The sequence below is a fragment of the Artemia franciscana genome, chromosome 18, assembly GCF_032884065.1.
Source record: "Artemia franciscana chromosome 18, ASM3288406v1, whole genome shotgun sequence".
Lineage (NCBI taxonomy): Eukaryota > Metazoa > Arthropoda > Branchiopoda > Anostraca > Artemiidae > Artemia > Artemia franciscana.
In genome coordinates, this window is record NC_088880.1 from 34,167,085 (window position 1) to 34,185,587 (window position 18,503).

The 18,503-nt window shown below is 33.7% G+C and overlaps 1 protein-coding gene across 1 annotated transcript; it reads left to right on the plus strand.

Annotated features, from left to right (window-relative positions):
* The first annotated feature begins 1,795 nt into the window (after window positions 1-1,795).
* On the plus strand, window positions 1,796-16,738 carry LOC136038911 (small integral membrane protein 20-like). Its single transcript, XM_065722394.1, has 4 exons — window positions 1,796-1,838; window positions 5,650-5,782; window positions 12,120-12,176; window positions 16,603-16,738. The coding sequence occupies exons 1-4, from the start codon at window positions 1,836-1,838 to the stop codon at window positions 16,647-16,649; spliced, it is 240 nt and encodes a 79-aa protein (XP_065578466.1). The 5' UTR covers window positions 1,796-1,835; the 3' UTR covers window positions 16,650-16,738.
* Window positions 16,739-18,503: the final 1,765 nt, after the last annotated feature.

Consider the following 18,503-nt stretch of genomic DNA (forward strand, 5'->3'; position numbering starts at 1 on the left):
TTGGAAGCAGATAGAAGCTTGAAAAATAATGAAATGTATTTAATTTTGAAACTAAGTGTAGTCGTATTTCGTTCAACAGACAACACCCATGAGCCATATAAAAAACAAAGAATGAACACCAACACGATTTAACATTTTCCAGGGATTCAGAGTTTTCTGTAGATTTCCGGTAGTTTCGGGATTTATTTTTTTTGCCGGGAGATGGACAGGGAATTCGGTAGATCTCCCGAAAAATCGGTAGAAGTGGAAACACTGACTGGAATAATTTTTTCTAAGAATAAAAAAAGAAGGAATAACTTTGGGGTTACCACCAGATAACTTGTTTGACAGCGCTTTTTTATTATACCACTAGGATCTCCAAATACATACCGGTATTTTGATAGTGGTTTTGAAAATTACTTTCTGAGCATTAGTAAATGTTTACTCTCTCAGCATTACTTTCTGTATTGTTCGGTAAGAAGATTACTTTCTGAACATTAGTAAATGTTTCCTTGAAATTTCCATGAAACAATTTCGATCGACAATCGAAAAAATATTCTAGGTCCTACTAGCGGCGATGCCGGAAAATACGAAATTCGTTACATTGCCACCTTTTCGCAAACTTTTTAAAAATTGACACACGAGTTAAATATTTTGGAATTGGAATAAAGCAAGTATTATTTATATGTTCTCATGTCACTCGCTCTCAAATGATTCTAAATGTTCGTTCTTTCGAACTAGTTTCTAATTAAATTATTCAAGGAGTCACAAACCTACCGTATGTACCAAATTAATTTGGGCCCAGGCACAAAAATAGCCTACATTGGCTTTACTCTTAGGATGCAAAACCAAATATAAGAATATCTTCTAGGGTCAACCAGATGGAAGTGCAGGAGACCTTGAAAAAAATAAGGTATATTAATGACAGTGCCCTGCATTATCTGCATGTTTCAATTCATTGAGAATGGGAAAGATAGCCTATCTGTATAGCTGCCCACCACAGGCTAGATTGGCAAGGCTTCTAGGGCACCTGTGGGGGTGAATTCTTTCCAAATAGCCTAGGCCATACCAGTTGCTTCCTTTATAGCCTAAATGTTATTTAATGCCCTTAAATATAGCCCTAAAGTGAGCTCTTGTTTGCATTTAGAATTATAATCATCATATAGTAGCCTATATGTTTACTTATTTCATTCCTAAAATTGCATTGTTTACTCATTCCCCTCCTCCTCTCTCTCATGATAAATATACAGGCTATGCAATGTACTCTATATACTCAAACTAGGCTATATTTTTCAATAGTTCAAGTTTTTTTTCTACAGTAAACACCAATCAATTTATTGGAAGAAGCAGGTGTGACATCCTAAAAAATAATATGACTATTTATTTATCTATTATTAATACCAAATACAGTAAGCTTTCAAGCTTGTCATACTAGACATAATAAAAAGAAGTTCTGTCAATGCTGATGACATAATACACACATACAAATCCATGAAAAATAACAACTACAACAAACACTGACAAATAATACTATAAATGATTTAAAAATGTGTTAGAAATGTTTCCGTTTGAATACATCTGTTAGAAATGTTTCAGTTGAAAGGTCATTCTATGGCTTCCACACCCTGCTGTAAAATGAATGCTGGCCTATTTTCCTTTTTGAAAGCAAGGGGTACAATTTATTTGGGTGATAACAGGTCCTGTTAGTGTCATTAAATGTGAAGAACTGTGATCTAATATTATCAATGCCTTTGATTATATGGAATGTGTTAATAATGTCTGCCCTGTCCTTCAAAATTGAAGACTTGGCAACACTAGTCTGTGCAGTCTATTTTCATACTGCAAATGTTTCAAATATGGTACAAGCTTAGTTGCTCTTTGCTGTATTTTTTCAACCCTTGTTCTGTCTTTTTTATTCAGTAGATACCATGTTGACAAATTGTATTCAAGTATAGGTTAAACTGTTGATTTATAAATGACAATGAACAAATAGAAATTAAACTTATGGAAATTACATCTGAGACATAATAGCTGATAGTTTGCCTTATGAGTTACTTCAGAGACATGCCTGTCAAACCTAAGACTAGAATCAAAATGAACAACAAGGTCACAGACATTTTCAAAAGGTAAAATTGAATGCCCAGCAAGATGGTAATGGTAGCTTTGTTCTACTTTGCAAAAATAATGGATGACCCTACACTTATTTTTGTTGACAAACATGGATTTGACAGTACACCAATTGTGCACTGTATCCAAGTCAGTAACTACTTCCAAAAGCTGTTTATTACTTGAATGTTTTTTATGGAAACCATGTTGAGGTAGATTTGATTCAAAAATTGCCAAAAAAGCCAAAGAAGATTTGATTGAAAATAATTTTGTATTCTCTTAACAATTAGTTTTTCCATAGTTCTGGAAAAAATTGAAGTGTTTGATATTGGTCTATAGTTTTTAAATTGTGCTTTTGTGTTTTAAATTTTTAGTTCTAAACTTATAGTAGACTATATTTATGCATTGGGGAGTAGAGGGAGTGTAAATGAAGCAGTGTAGCTTAATTATTGGTGCTAGAAATTATTTATGATTCTTTAAATATAGTTTTCAGAATTTTTGGTATTGTATTGTACCATGTTTTACTAACAAACAATTAAGTATAGGGCCTAAGTTGTCATTATAAAGGCACTCAATATAAAATTTGCAAAGGAAGTGATTAGTATGCCTAGAATTAAATTGAAAAAACAGTTCAAGTAGTATGTTCAAATTCTGCCTGGTCAAGTAATAGAAAAGTCATAATTTACCACACATAACGTAAAGGTTACATAACCCTTTCTGTGAATATTGTATAATTTATATTAGGGTAAAATGGGTTAATTAGGTTCCTAGAGCTCAACCAGTTTTTTTTTGTATAAAGAAGGGCAGACTCTGCTAGTTTGATATGCAGTTTACTGAGATCTGATAGGCATAAAATTGTTTTGTCCAATAGGATCCAATCCAATAGGATTGTATTAGTTTTGTGTATAAACTTTTCTGAACCAAATTCTATAGTGACACCCAATCAAGCTAGTGATTACAGGAGGTACAGAAAAGATGAGTGATAAAATCTTGTCTGCCCATTCTTTATATCCCCCTCCCCCCAGCTCAAAACCAAACCACACCCCTGCTGCCATCTTCACAGTAGTGTTGCTAATTCTGTAGTTCTTATTCCTAGAATTATCAACCCTCCATGGCAAGCCAAACAACTTCAATGAATTTATTTCAAATGCCTTGTAATGAATAAATATCCCCTCAATAAATTTAAGAGCCCCAGGATGTATTCTCACCATGTTGCATATACCTGCCCTTTCTCAAGCTATTATTGGAGTTTTCCTGTATAGTCTGTCTTGTCTATAGAGAAAGTAAAATTAAGTCTCTTCAAAGCAGGGAAAACTATAGTCATATCCTGATTAAAAGTCATTGTCATTGCCCAGAACATTTGCAACCTCAATTTGTAAATGATGACAATTTTTTATTTTTCAATCAATAAAAACATACATTACATACTAAATATATGAATTTTTAGCAGAGACATAAGCTTTATTTGCACAGATAAAAAAGTACCAAAATAAATAGATATTCAATAGAAATGTAAGATGTAGAAACAAATATTCATAAGAAGAAAATAAAATGAATTGACATAAGGTTAATTATTCACCACAGCAGACATCCTATTCAACAATGCACAAAAAAAATTCAACCATCAATAGGGAAAAAAAGAAGGAAAATCAAAACTTAAAACATTCCCCTGATAAAAAAAGAAAGTAATAAATGCCTAATTACTACTCAAAAGGAATGATTTTGTCTTATTTTGCATAATTACAAACAATACATCAAAATTGAAACTAGACGTGTATAAGTTTGATGCAGTAACTAAGCTATTTTGTTGAGAAAACAGAACTTCTATGAATTTATCAGAGCTTCTACATAATTATCATTTTCATTAGTTTGGTAAGACTGCAGTATTTTCCAAGTATTTTTAATTTAACAGTGCTTAATTTGTTGAATATGCTAGAGATCAAAATTGGGTAACTTTAGTGTATATTTGAGACTCTAAAACTGAATAGTATGTGAATCTTTTTCTCATTCCTCTCCTTTGACTTCTTTCATTTCGTTCAGTTGTTTCTTTCATTAGTTTCATTTCTTTCATTTGACTATCTTTCATTGATTAAACAGTAAAAGTAATTAGTGTCTAAAAACCTATGTTCAATTGTAAACTCTTTAACTAACCTTTGCAATATTGTTTATTCTTCAGATTCTGTTATTTTTACTGATCCTGGGCATGGAGATAGAACCATATAAAAGAATGTGCTGTGTTGTGCTGCACCTTCCTCCTCCCTTTCTAAAGATCCTAAAAAAAATCCTTGGACTTTTTGGTATAGGAAAAAGTTGGAAAATTCCAGCTGAAATCTAAGGGTACTTCAAAATTGCTGAAAATTTTGGCAATATTGACAGTCACCTATAAATTAAATGATTAGTTTTAGGGCCTAGCCAATACTAATGTAAAAAAATAGCAATGGCTGATAGCCAATATAATTGCTGACAAATTCTCCTAAAAAAGCAACTTTACCGAAAGTTTAAACCCTGCATTCTCTGCCCTTATTCATACTCACATATTTCTCCCTGGTCTCTTACACACCAAAGAACCGTCTCAATGGTGCACTGCAGATTCCAAATAATACAAAAAGGATTTATATAGAATATGTTTAGAAAAACAAAGAACATTGAAACACTACCTGAGCATCAATCTAATATTATATTTTTTTTCCCTGTAAACTGTGGTTTCCACAAGTGTTTGTAAATTATAACTTAAAAAAAAAAAAAAACACTTTGAGTAAGTTCACTTAGTTAACAACACATTCTGGACTGAAAATATTTGTATATAGAAAACATAAAAAGAACAATAAAAAAGTGTCTGTAGGCTACTTCCTTTTTATTTTGTATTGGCTATATATTTCTTTATATACAGTTAAGGAGTTGCATAGCCAAGAGCCACACCTAAAGCTTATGCAAAATCTAACAGAGCAAAACAAATTTGTGCTACTGCTTATTTCAAAGTTAAGCTTACTACTGACAACATATATACTTGTATTTCATTTGACTCACCTCTGCTGCTCTCTCCACCATGGTCAGACTGAGCTGGGGGCTCTGCCCTAAAGGAGTGACAAGCAAAAATTACTTGAGAAAATCCGGCATCATCTCCTGAATAAGTTACACATAAAAAAAAAAGTAAGTATAAAATAAAAAGGAAGTAGCCTGATAATAATTAGATTGAGATGATGGCTCTGCCCCCAAGGAATGACAAGCAAAAATTACTTGGGGAAATCTGGCGCCATCTCCTTGATAAGTTGTACATGAAAAAAAATTGATAATGATTATTCTGACCCCCCCCCCATGTCTGCCAATAATATCAGCCAGTCGATATATTGGTTGGGCCCTGGTTAGAGCAACCTTTAGTTACTGTAACTATACTTGGAATTAAGTTTAGAGTTAATTGGAGTTAACACTTTAGCATTAGAATCTCCTAAAGTGGGTGTTGCTGATGTAATTGTGATCCAAAATGTCTCTTGTGAAAAACTAACTATCCTGCCTCTAATATAAAATCTAATTTATTGACGTTACCAATTGAAGCATCTTTTGCAGGGCTATCAAAACAAAATGTCTTATAGAATGAGTGGCTGGAAATATGGAGCATTTATAGGTGGAATTGTTGGATTCATTGGTCTTGCATTGTACCCAACTGTTATATATCCAATGCAACATATTGATGAATATAGTAAGTGTTGGATAAAATGTAAAAGAATCTTTAGCATAAATAAGTTGTTTGTGTTTGGCCAGTTTGTAAAGTAATTGAGATAACAGTTGTACTTTTTTTTGCCAATTCTTTTTGGCAAATTTTTTTTTTTTTGGTTAGAAATTCTTTTAGCTCACACAGTTTGTCAAGCCCATAAAAAACTATTCTAGATTCCCAGTAATTTAGAAAATAGAGTATTCAATTTAATATAGACCTACTTCACTAGTATATGAAAGAAGGATCTTCACTAAATCTTTTCTGTGATGATTTAATAGGCTGTTAGTAATCTATAAAAACAAACATTCATGAACAAACTAATTTTTTTAGTTTGTTCATGAATGTTTGTGCTAGTAATTGCCAGCTATCCTGAGAAAAAGTTGGCGAGGAATCATGTGTTGTATGAGATGACCCCTCTTCCACACTGGTCTACTCTCATCTGTATAGGCTACACATCATCCGTTAGTCTAAATTATCATCACGCTACTCAATTCTTATTGTACTAAAATTGAGACAGTGCCTCTATAATTGCTATCTATATTGACACTTTTTTTATTGAAGGATTTATTCAAAGCTTTCCTAAAACCAATTGTACCTCTATCTTATCAAAGAATTATATTCCATAATACTTATTATCTATAGCTGCCATAATTCAATATATATATATACCATACAATTGGTACCTATAACCTTACTATTTTTAGCCATTAGCTACCATCTTTAACTCCTTCCTGCTAAATAAATCTTCCAGTACTTCTAAGCTATCAAAAACGTTCTTGCTATTTTCTATATCCTTATCTAAATTTATGTAATGGTTTTACACACTCCTACACGGTTCCTCCCATCTCTTCTTAAAACTCTCTTTATTTTTTATTGAGGCTTGTTTATTTTTTTATCTGGAACCATTGTGTACATACTACTTTTTATTCTCAATTAAAAATAATATATAAAAATAACATGATAAGGTAATATATTCCTGTTGTGCCGTCTAATTACTTCATCCAAATTATAAGTAATTTTATCTGAATCCTTCGTGTCACATTCCCTTTATTTGCAATTCAGTGCCTGTTCAAATTCTTTGACTCACCTTTTGTAATCTGTAAGTTATTCTTAATTATCTGGAATTTTGTTCGCATCTTCCATTTCGTATCTCTTTTGTTTACACCTTAATGCCTTCTGAAATTTCCTTTCTCCGTTTTCGCTTACACAATACCTATTCTTTATTCAGAACCCTTATCTATTCTTCCTAGCCTTTTCACTAATTTTACTTGCTGCCTTTTTAACTTACACTTCTAAAATATCATGTTCCACTTTATAAATATACTTCCTAAAATCCTTTTGTCCATTTTATATGCTACAAAATTTTAAATTATATCCAAATGCTCTTGGAAAATTTCTCTGAAGTTCTTATCATCAACTCTATCAGTGGTTTAAAATAGCTCTTCTTCGTAAATTTCAGCTTGAAGATAACTATGGATACAGTTAGATAATGTCTATGCTTTCCAAATAATAACACTTATATTATTATTTATTGGAAACCTGTCTTCATACAAAAAGAAAAAATGACCGAGCACTACAAAAAAAATGCAAAATTGCACTATACAACTATGAAATGTAACTGATGGATGGTTTGAAATGTTTTGGTTGTGTTTTTCTATAAGTTTAGCAACAGTTATAGTAAGGTTTGCTATGTGAAGACTTGATGAACTTTGAACTGTGTGTCCAAATCGGCTAGTAGGTATTCTGCAAAATTGAAGAGAGTGGAACAGAATTTTCAATATATCAGCGTCTGTAAGAATCTTCCTGAAGGGTGCAATGTAGGAGGGGGGGTGGGGAGAGCAACAGTGTTGTACAGCGTTCACAGACAACAGCGATTGAAACGAATATTAGCAGTGATAATAAAATAATCTCTAGGCTAAGTTGTCTAACCATTATGCAAGCATTGTGGTAACCTATGGGCTGGGCCATTTTATGAAAAAATATTGAACCATTCTAACTAGACTATTGTATTTGCAAAATTTTAGCCATCGGTCACTATTGATATTATACTACTCCCATCTATATATCCCATCCTTCATACAGGAGTAAATAAATCCTGTGTCACCTAATTTTATCTTTTGTGTCTCTGGTTTCTGAAATTCTAACAACTCAAGTTTAGAACGTCTGAATATATCTACCAAAACATCAATGCGGTGTTTTTTCTTATATTTTAAGATTCCACGTCATAATTTTTCTGTTAAAAAAACTTTATGTAAAAGAAGTTTTTTTTTAAGAAGAGCAAATAGCAATTTTAAACTTCAAACCAGCAGAAATAAACTGCTATAATAATTCAAACTTAAAACGATCAGGCATTACTATTAAAACATGAGTGAAACTAAAAATGAACAGAAATCAAAATTAACCATAGTAGGAAATATAGAGATTACAGGTACTAATATAGATGAATAAATCGGTAATGTTAAACAAAAACGAACAAAAATTACTACAAACAGGAGTTTGGCTACTTCTCTTTTTCCCTAACCTTTAAAGTCGGCTTTTGCGTCATTTGCGTTTGTTGAAAACTATATGTATCTTCAACACTATGCTTTTGTTTTTTAAAACATCGACGACAAGTAAATATGAAATCACTACAATTACCAAAACGACTGGAAAAAACTGATGTATTTAACATATAATGATGTTAATTCCCAACTCTAATTCAAAATTTTATTCCACTGTATTTTCTATTACATTTTCAGTAAAGTGCAAATGATGCAACAAGATTCAACTGTTGCGGATAGGGAAGGGAGATAAGGGCAGTAACCAAACTCCTGCTTGTAGTAATTTTTATTTGTTTTAAGTTTAACTGGAACGTACGATTTAATTTTTACTTGTTCTAAGATTTAGTTATTCCTCTTTTTTAATACCTGTTATCTCTGTTTTTTTCTATGATGGTTTACTTTAATTTTGTTCATTTTGGGTTTCATGTATTCTTGAATAGTAGTTTCTGGTCGTTTTGAGTTTGAATTATTATAGTCATTTATTACTGCTTGTCTTGAGTTTTATAATGGCTCTTTTCTTTTTTGAAAAATTTCTTTTGTGGATTTTTTTTCAAATTAATGTTTGTTTGTTTTTGATCACCAAAGCTTTGTTTTTTTTTGGTATCAATAATAATTAATTCTCCAGTTTTCCATGTCTGTGGCATAAGAATTAAAATATATGATTCTGATTGAATAGTTTTAATTATTGGCTGTTGATTTATTTCAACACTCCTCCTTGACATTCTCTGAAAGTTTTAACTAAATGCTATTAGCAATTCCTAGGATATTTCAGATACACCCATCTGACACCCAGGATGTACATTGTATCTTCTGATTGAATATTCGTACTCTTAGTCATTCCTAAGATATTGCTGATATACCCTATTGATAACCTGAATGCCCATAGTGTCTTTTGATTTCAACATGGTCTTAAAGTCACAACTCAACTTTCTTTTTTCACAACCAGGTTGAACAAAATGTGTTTTGATTGTGTTTGGTATCCCCCCTCAACATTTCATTAAAGTTTCATCTTCATACTCTAAGCTTTTTTGGAGAACCGGGATCAAAAATGCCTCCCTTTTAATAAAAACAAACATTAGATGTTAACAATAGACAACTTGAATAACTTAGAGCCCTTTCACCGGGGAGGGGGGCTCAACCCTGGAGGCATATTTATCTAACCTTTGGACTATTTTGAACTAAATGGCTATTTCAAAATTTTGATGGATGCATTTGGGGAAAAAAGACGTGGGGGCGATTGTTGGCCTCTGATCATTTTATTCTTAAAAAGTGCACTGGAACTTTTGATTTCCAGTTGAATGAGCCCCCTCCTAAGTTTATTTTACCAACTTTGGCATACAGTCTGTATATATTAACAACAGGCGACTAGCATTACTCACAACCCTTGGCCCAGGGGCTGGAGGAGGGGAAGTTGTGAACTACAGAGGCATCGCTATTTGACCTCTGTACTAGTTAAAAACAAAATGGCTATCTCAAAATTTTGATCGGATCCATTTGGGGGAAAGGGCGTTTGGTGTGGCTGGTTGCCCTCTTATCACTTTTGGTTCTTGAGAAGGGAATTCGAATCTTCAAATTCCAATTGAATGAGCTTTCTCCAAATTTTATACAACCATCTCTTCCATAAAACTTTATACTTTAATAATGGGCAACTTGCGCTTCTTACAGGCCTTTCTGCGGGGGGCTGTGGCGGGTTGTGTCAACCCTGGAGGCATAGTTATTTGGCCTTTGGCCGACTTTGAACCAAGGAACTATTTCAAAATTTTGATCGGAGACATTTTTGGGGAAAGGGGGGTGGGACTGGTTGCCCTTTGATCACTTTTGACTCTAAAAAAGGTGAGATAGAACTTTCAATTTCTAATCAAATGAGCCTTCTCCATAGTCTATACGTCTACAGCTTCCATAAACACCTCATATTTTAACAATTGGCAACTGGCATGACTTAAAACCCTAGCGTCTTGGCTGTGGGGGATTTTGCTAATCCTGAATGGCATAGTTATTCGACCTTTGGACTATACTGAGCAAAATGACTTACTCAAAATTTTGATTATATGTATTTGGGGCAAAGAGGCCGTGGAGGCTAGTTACCCTCTGTTCACTTTTGACTCTTAAAAGGGCATTAGAACTTCCAATTTCCAATCAAGTGAGTCCCTTATGAAGTTTTTTACGACCACCCCTGCCATAGAAACCTTATATGTTGACAATGGGCAACTTGCGTAGCTTATAGCCCTTTGCCCAGGGGCTTTGATTTTTTTCAACGCCTGAGTTATAGCTATTTTTAGTAAATTTTGACTGGATGCATTTTGGATAAAAGGGCGCGGGGGACCGGTTGCCCTCCAATCACTTTTGACTCTTAAAAATGGTAATAAGACTTCTGATTTCCAATCGAAGAGTCCCCTCCAAAGCTTATTCAAGCACCAACCCCGGGTTGCGTCAACCCCGGAGGTATAGTTATATGACCTTTGGATTATTTTGAACAAAATGGATCAGCGAAATTTTAGTTGGATGTTTTCGTGGAAAGAAAGGTATGGGGGTGGCCTAGTTGACCTCCTATCACTTTTGACTCTTGAAGAGGGCACTAGATCTTGTGATTTCCAATCGAATGAGCCCCCTCCGAGCTTTATATAACCACACCTTTTATGCAAAATGCCCGTAGAAAAAAAAATCAACCAGGAAAAATATTGAAGCCTTATATGTCCTTACTATTGGCAACACTATAACGTTATACTGAAGCCTTATATGTCTTTACTATTGGCAGGGCTATAACGTTGCCTCTGATTATTTAAACCATTAGGACCTTAAGAAAAGCCTACGATCCCACTAGTGAAGGCGGGTAACCAGTATATCTTTATCAAGTGTATAATAAAAGCCCAAAATATCTTTAAGAAGTCTTATTGTACTTTGAAAGAGTTAAACAACCATTAGGAAATCGCTAAAGATTCAGGAAAAGGAAAAAAGCAAACGCTAAAACTGGCTAGGAATAAACTACATAATAATAAACTACAGAACGAAAAATACCTGATCTGAAAGCCAAATAACTCAATCCTTTAAACTTTTTTTTCTATCTAAACATTTATCTTTAAACACACCAATTTGGGTTATTGTGGTTGGGTTATTACCTTGTAGAATACCCGGAAGCAGCAAATCAGCCCAATGTAAATATTTTCCCCTTAAATCAAAAAGCACCAGGTATTTCCGGAGAAAATAGTCCAAATCTTCATCCTGTTCTTTACAAAAGCGACAAGCATACTGCCCTTCAGTGACCATTCTTTTTTTGTATCAAACACCATTTCTTTTTTTGTATCAAACACTTTGTATTTCTTTTTTTTTGTATCAAACACCATTTGCCTGCTCTGCATTGGAAGGCGATTCGCTTTAAGTTGAATCCATTGACATAAAACCATAGCTGATAAATTAGATTTAAAATAAACTTCCTCTCCAAAACTAAGTTTTGCCAAATTATAAGGTAAATTAAATTTAAAATGAACTTCCGCTTCAAAACTGGGTTTTGCCAATGTTCTATAATTTAAAACCATTCCCTGTCAACACTGAATTTCTTGACCTTTTAAAATAAGTCGTGCCTGACTTTCTTAATATGTAGGTAAATCACGAGGACCAAGACCATCACTCCATGGTCTTCATATGAAAGGCTTTATTGCTGATTATCAGTGCTGTGGAATAGAAGAGCTGTTTTCTCAATACTTTACTTACTTTTACTTTAATCGCATTCTGATTGTGCTATTTAATTTACTTTAACTTTCGTTTACTCTGTTCTTTATTTTTAGAAGAAATACAAAAATCGAATCGTGCAGGCATAATCCAAGAAAACATTCAACCTGGAGGTAAGGTTAACTTTCTCTATTGTATTCTGACTAAACAATTCAGTTGGATTTTCCTATGCCTGCTTGTGCGCAAACTTGATTGATTTATTCAAACTGGGGGGTGGGGGTGGGGTGAGGACGACCAAGAAAATTAGTTTGTGTTTGAAAGTTCGAATATTCAATTCCATACGATCAAATCCTAAACATAGAGCTATCCAACCAGCTTTATTTTTTCGCGGACCAAATAGATAGTATATGTAAAAACTATAAATTTCTTTTCTGTTCTGTTATCCTTCTACTTGTGCAAAAAACATATGCAAAAAGGATTCACCAAATTTGACGACACTCCTAGTCCATAATTCAAACATTAACAATCTGTTGATTCACAAAAACAGCTACACCTTCAAACATGAACTACTGCCAATTGGGACCAATGAGCCATCTGCCAGTATCCTAATCTGTAAATTGGGACTAATGAGCCAATTTGGCGCCCACTACTACCAAAAACTGCGTAACTGCATATGGTGTATGTTACAGCATTGCAGCATATATATATATATATATATATATATATATATATATATATATATATATATATATATATATATATATATATATGTATATATAATACATATCTTATTTCTTTAAACGAGCAATAATTGTATTTGTATATATATATTTGAGATACTAAATTTTAGATACTTAAATTTGAGGTTTATTATAAATTGTTGAATTAAAAAAACCTAAAAAATTAAAAAAAGAAAAAACTTAAATAGAAAAAACGTAAAAAAATAAAAAAGAAAAAAAACTAAAAAAAGAAAAAACTAAAAAAAACTTGGAATTGCACAAATATTTCAATATATTTTGACAATAGATTAAAGTAATTCGAAAACCTTAAAACAGATACCCCAAATTTTGAGGTTTAATATAAATTGTTGGAGCTTTAGCATGCTTGGCACGTAAAGATTTTTCCAAGTGTCAACGTTAGAATGAACATTGACAAATTGAAGAAAACAAATCAATAAAAAGAAGAAACTAAAAAAAAGAAAAAACTAAAAAAGAAAAAAAAACTAAAGAAGAAACTGTATCTATATATATAAAAATAAGTTGTATATATGCATGTTTGTTTGTTTGTGGGTTTGCATTTGACGTCATTATAAGTATATAAGGCTTTGTATATGACGTCATTATAAGATGACACTACAGACCGGGACACCGGGACACAAATGACGACCGGGACACTCAAAGAGAAATTACAGACCGGGACACAGGGAATATAAATGACGACCGAGACACTCGAAGAGAGATTACAGACTGGGATACCGGGACACAAATGACGACCGGGACACAGGGAATATAAATGACGACCAGGACACAGGGACACAACTACAACGGGGACGCCGGGGGATATATAAATGACGACGGGGACACAGGGAATGTTCGATTAGCAATCACCATCAACAAAGCTCAAGGGCAATCGACATCAACAAAGCTATATATATATATATATATATATATATATATATATATATACATATATATATATATATATAGCGACGAAGACAACACTGCCTTTCCATAACAACAAATACAAAGTAGAGACAATAGGGAAAATCTTTTCAAGACAGTGGAGATTAGTTCTGTGGATATTTCGGCCCTATGTCCAATGGCCGTCTTCAGCACAATACAAGAATAAGAGAGAAACTATATATATATATATATATATATATATATATATATATATATATATATATATATATATATATAAATGAACTTACATCAAATTGTGAGAATTAAAACTAAATAATTAAAAACACTTTTTAAAACTTTTTTTTAAAAATAGCCCTAGCATCCTTACTTCAACGAAGTTCAACCAGGACTGGCGAAAAGAATGAAATGAGAATATAAGCTCATTCAAAATAAAGAGAACAAAATGATTAGATGCAATTTCTTAAAGCTAATCTTGCTTGTTTAGCAGCCTGTCTCAAAGGCCTTTTTGTAGTTGGTTCAGTACTATTATAAATCGGTTTAGTAAAATATTTTGTTAGATCATTTTTAATTAAATTTGAGTATAAAGAAGTTAGTGAGTATTCCCCTAAGTCCATGTTCAAAGAAATATTATTGTTTATTTTGAGATTAATTTCGATTGATTCTCGAACCACCTGTTTTATTCCCAAATCATTACTGATGAGTGAAGAGTTTTCAAAAAGTATCATGTGGGACGGATTATTAAATATATGCCAACCTAAAGCAGAATCAAAGGAGTTGTTGGAACTATTTGAAATTAAGGCCTTGTCTATGTCATTTTTATGCTGTTGTAACCGTTTGTCTAGATTCTGATGGGTCCTGCCGACATAGTAATTTCCACAATCACAAGGTATTTGATAGACCCCTCTTTGGCGAGTAACTGGGGTCTTATCTTTACCCGAATTTAAGAAATTGATGATTTTAAAATTATTAGTAAAAACTACGTACAGATTATTTTTTGTGCAAATATTTTTTTTATTTTGTTGTGATCTTTGGGATGTACGGAAGATAGACAATATTTGAGAGCTTATCAGTAGCCTCACATTGTGAAGTATCTTCTTCGATTTTGCAAGAATGTCTTTTTATTCTACGGTTAATTATTTTATTGACAAAAGGATGGGGTATCCATTACCAAAAAGAATATCTCTGATAAAGTTTATTTCTGCATTTATATATGAATCGGAGCAAATATTCAGGGCACGATCAATGAGGGAAATTACAACTGCTCTTTTAACTTGTGGGGATGATTTGAACTAAAGTGAAGATATCTATTGTTTTGTGTTGGCTTTCGATATATAGTAAAATCCAGTTTATCAGCATTACGAATAATTAATACATCTAAAAACGGTAGTTTATTTTTAATTTCAACTTCTAGGGTGAACTGCAAATTTCGGTCATAAGTGTTAAGATGATCTAAGAAGCCCCGAAGTTCAGCTTCCCCATAATTCCAAAGTGAAATTACGTCATCCATATAACGACCCCAGTAGACGTGTTTAAAAAAAATAAGAATTCAATGCATAATTCTCAAAATTTCGACGTAAATATTTGCTAGTAGCCCGGATAAAGGTGCCCCCATATAACTTCCCGGAATACGTGGCTAAAATTCTAGTATTACGTGTCCAAGGTGGTAAACCCAAAATATACTTCGCATACTTGTGGCACCATCTGTAAAACACGAGTTTGAAGTTATGGTACATATTAGTATTTTCACGTTCTTTATTCAACCGAACGAAAATTTTGGCACCATCCATAAATTCACGAAACAAGTTGGGAAAGCCGCTACATTTACCAACCTATACTGAGATTTAATCAGGTGTCATATCCGTATTTTCATGTTGTTTTAACAGAATGGGAAAACTGCGACACTAACCATAAAATCACTCTTTACGAGTTGATAAAACCACTGCGTTTACAGACCGAGATAGATATTTCGATCTATGTCATTTCAGTATTTTCATACTTTTTATTTAACCAAACGGAAAATTGTAGCCCACCATCTGTAAAACTACGGCAGGAGTCGGTAATACTGCTGCTTTTACCGACCAAGTTCGAGATTTGTGTAAATGACATGTCAGCATTTTCCTGGTTTGTGTTTAAGAGATTTTTTTTTTCGCGGCGACAGAAAATCGTGGCGCCTCGCGCCACGATTTTATTGACTCATTTTTTTACCAAGGGGCTGAAAACATTGGGGGGGGGGTCCCCCCGCCCCAATACTTGACGGCCCTGCTGATGACGATCGCTGTATATGTGGTCGAATAAGTGTCTAATAGACTTATTCCCATTTGAACGTTTATTTGTCCTTATTCGATATCTTCAAAACGGAAATGAAATCAAATCTGTTAAATGGGTTGGGTGGCTTATTTATTTTAAAAAATCGGGGAGAATTGGGAACTAGGTTTTTAATGAAAGAGATCTCCATATGCAGTTACGCAGTTTTTGGTAGTTGTGGGCGCCAAATTGGCTCATTAGTCCCAATTTACAGATTGGGACACTGGCAGATTGGCACATTGGTCCCAATTGGCAGTAGTCCATGTTTGAAGGTGTAGCTGTTTTTGCGAATCAACAGATTGTCAATGTTTGAGTTATGGACTAGGAGTGTCGTCAAATTTGGCGAATCCTTTTTGCATATGCAGTTTTTGGTAGTAGTGGGCGCCAAATTGGCTCATTAGTCCCAATTTACAAATTGGGACACTGGCAGATTGGCTCATTGGTCCCAATTGGCAGTAGTTCATGTTTGAAGGTGTAGCTGTTTTTGCGAATCAACAGATTATCAATGTTTGAGTTATGGACTAGGAGTGTCGTCAAATTTGGCGAATCCTTTTTGCATATGTTTTTTGACGTTTCAACGTGGCAACTCTGACGGCAATAAGTACGACGATGATGACGACCATGGTAAAATAAAAATGTTTTTTTTTTTCAGGAATGAAAGTATGGTCAGATCCTTTTGGACGTAAAAAGTCGGAGTGATTTTTCAAATGAAGAAAAGGATATCCTGATTTGTAAATAATGTTTTACTTTTGTAGAAATAACTGTGATAATATAGTAATGGCACCTAATTTTTTCTTTGTTACAGAACAGGTTTAATTTTTATATCGGGCATACATGTGGGTCACAAATTAAACAGTTCGTGGTAACAAACCGTAGTAAGGAGCGACCCGGCTCAATAGTAACCAAAACTCTAAAAAACGGAATTTTGATACCAATAGTTACATCAAAATAATCGCATTTTAATGCTGATTTTAAATATGTAAGTTTCATCAAATTTAGTCCTGCCCACCAAAAGTTGCGAGCCTGAGAAAATTTGCCTTATTTTAGAAAATAGGGGGGAAAACCCCCTGAAAGTCATAGAATCTTAACGAAAATCACACCATCAGATTCGGCGTATTAGAGAACCCTACTGTACAAGTTCCAAGCTCCTATCTACAAAAATGTCGAATTTGGTATTTTTTGCCAAAAGACAAATCACGGATGCGTGTTTTTTTTCCCCAGGGGTGATCGTATTTACCCCGTGGTCCTGGAATTTTGCAAGAGGGCTCATTCGAACGGAAATGAAAGTTCTAGTGCCCTTTTTAAGTAACCCAAAAAATTGGAGGGCACCTAGGCCCCCTCTCACGCTCATATTTTTCCAAAGTCGTCGTATCAAAATTCTGAGATAGCCATTTTATTCAACATAGTTGAAAAACCTTATAACTATGTCTTTGGGGACGACTTACTCCCCCACAGTCCCCGTGGGAGGGGCTGCAAGTTACAAACTTTGACCTAGTGTTTGCATATAGTAATGGTTATTGGGAAGTGTACAGACGTTTTCAGGGGGATTTTTTGGTTGGAAGGAGAGGTTATGTGGGGGAAACTTTCCATGGGGGAAGAAGATTTCCATGAAGGGGGCGCAGCATTTTCTAGCGTTATTAAAAAAAAACGAAAAAATAAATATGAAAAAGTTTTTTCAACTGAAAGTAAGGAGTAGCATTAAAGCTTAAAATGAACAGAAAATATTACGCATATAAGGGGTTCACCTCTTCCTAATACCTCACTCTTTACGCCAAAGTATTTTTAGTAATTTCAACTATTTATTCTACGGCCTTTGTGATTCAGGGGAAAAAATTTAAGCCTTAGTGTAAAGAGCGAGGTATTGACGAGTGGGCGAACCCTCTCATATACGTAATTAAAACATACGAATATAGAAGTTTGTTACGTAAGCTAATTCGTAAGTTACGTAGGCTATATCTTTTACTAATGAAAACGTTCGTAAAAAATTAAAAGTTCTAGTTGCCTTTTTAAGTACCCAAAAAATTAGAGGGTAATTGGGCCTCCTCCCCCCTCCTTTTTTTTATCAAAATCATTCGATCAAAACTATGGGAAAGCCATTTAGCCAAATAAATAAATATACAAATTTCACTTTAATTATTCATCTGCAGAGAGCCGAAATCAAAACATGGATTAACTAAAAAACGTTCAGAAATTAAATAAAAAAACAAGTTTTTTTACTGAAAGTAAGGAGCGACATTAAAACTTAAAACGAGCAGAAATTACCCCGTATACGAAAGGGGCTGTTTCCTCTTCAACGCCCTGCTCTTTACGCTAAAGTTTTTACTGTTTTAAAAAGTAGAGTTGAGAGAAAGAGTCAAATTTAGCGTAAAAAGCGAGGCGTTGAGGAGGGAACAACCCATTTCGTATACGGTGTAATTTCTGCTCGTTTTAAGTTTTAATGTCGCTCCTTACTTTCAGCTAAAAAAAACTTGTTTTTGTATTTAATTTGAAAGAAGAGCCAAGAATAGGTCAATTATAAATGATAGACAATCGAATTAGAGATTTGCCATTAAG

What these genes read in the sequence shown, in the direction of transcription:
- LOC136038911 (XM_065722394.1), top strand. An exon ending in GCAACATATTGATGAATATA is followed by an intron (nt 5,783 to 12,119) that starts GTAAGTGTTGGA and finishes CTTTATTTTTAG; the next exon opens with AAGAAATACAAAAATCGAAT. An exon ending in AGAAAACATTCAACCTGGAG is followed by an intron (nt 12,177 to 16,602) that starts GTAAGGTTAACT and finishes TTTTTTTTTCAG; the next exon opens with GAATGAAAGTATGGTCAGAT.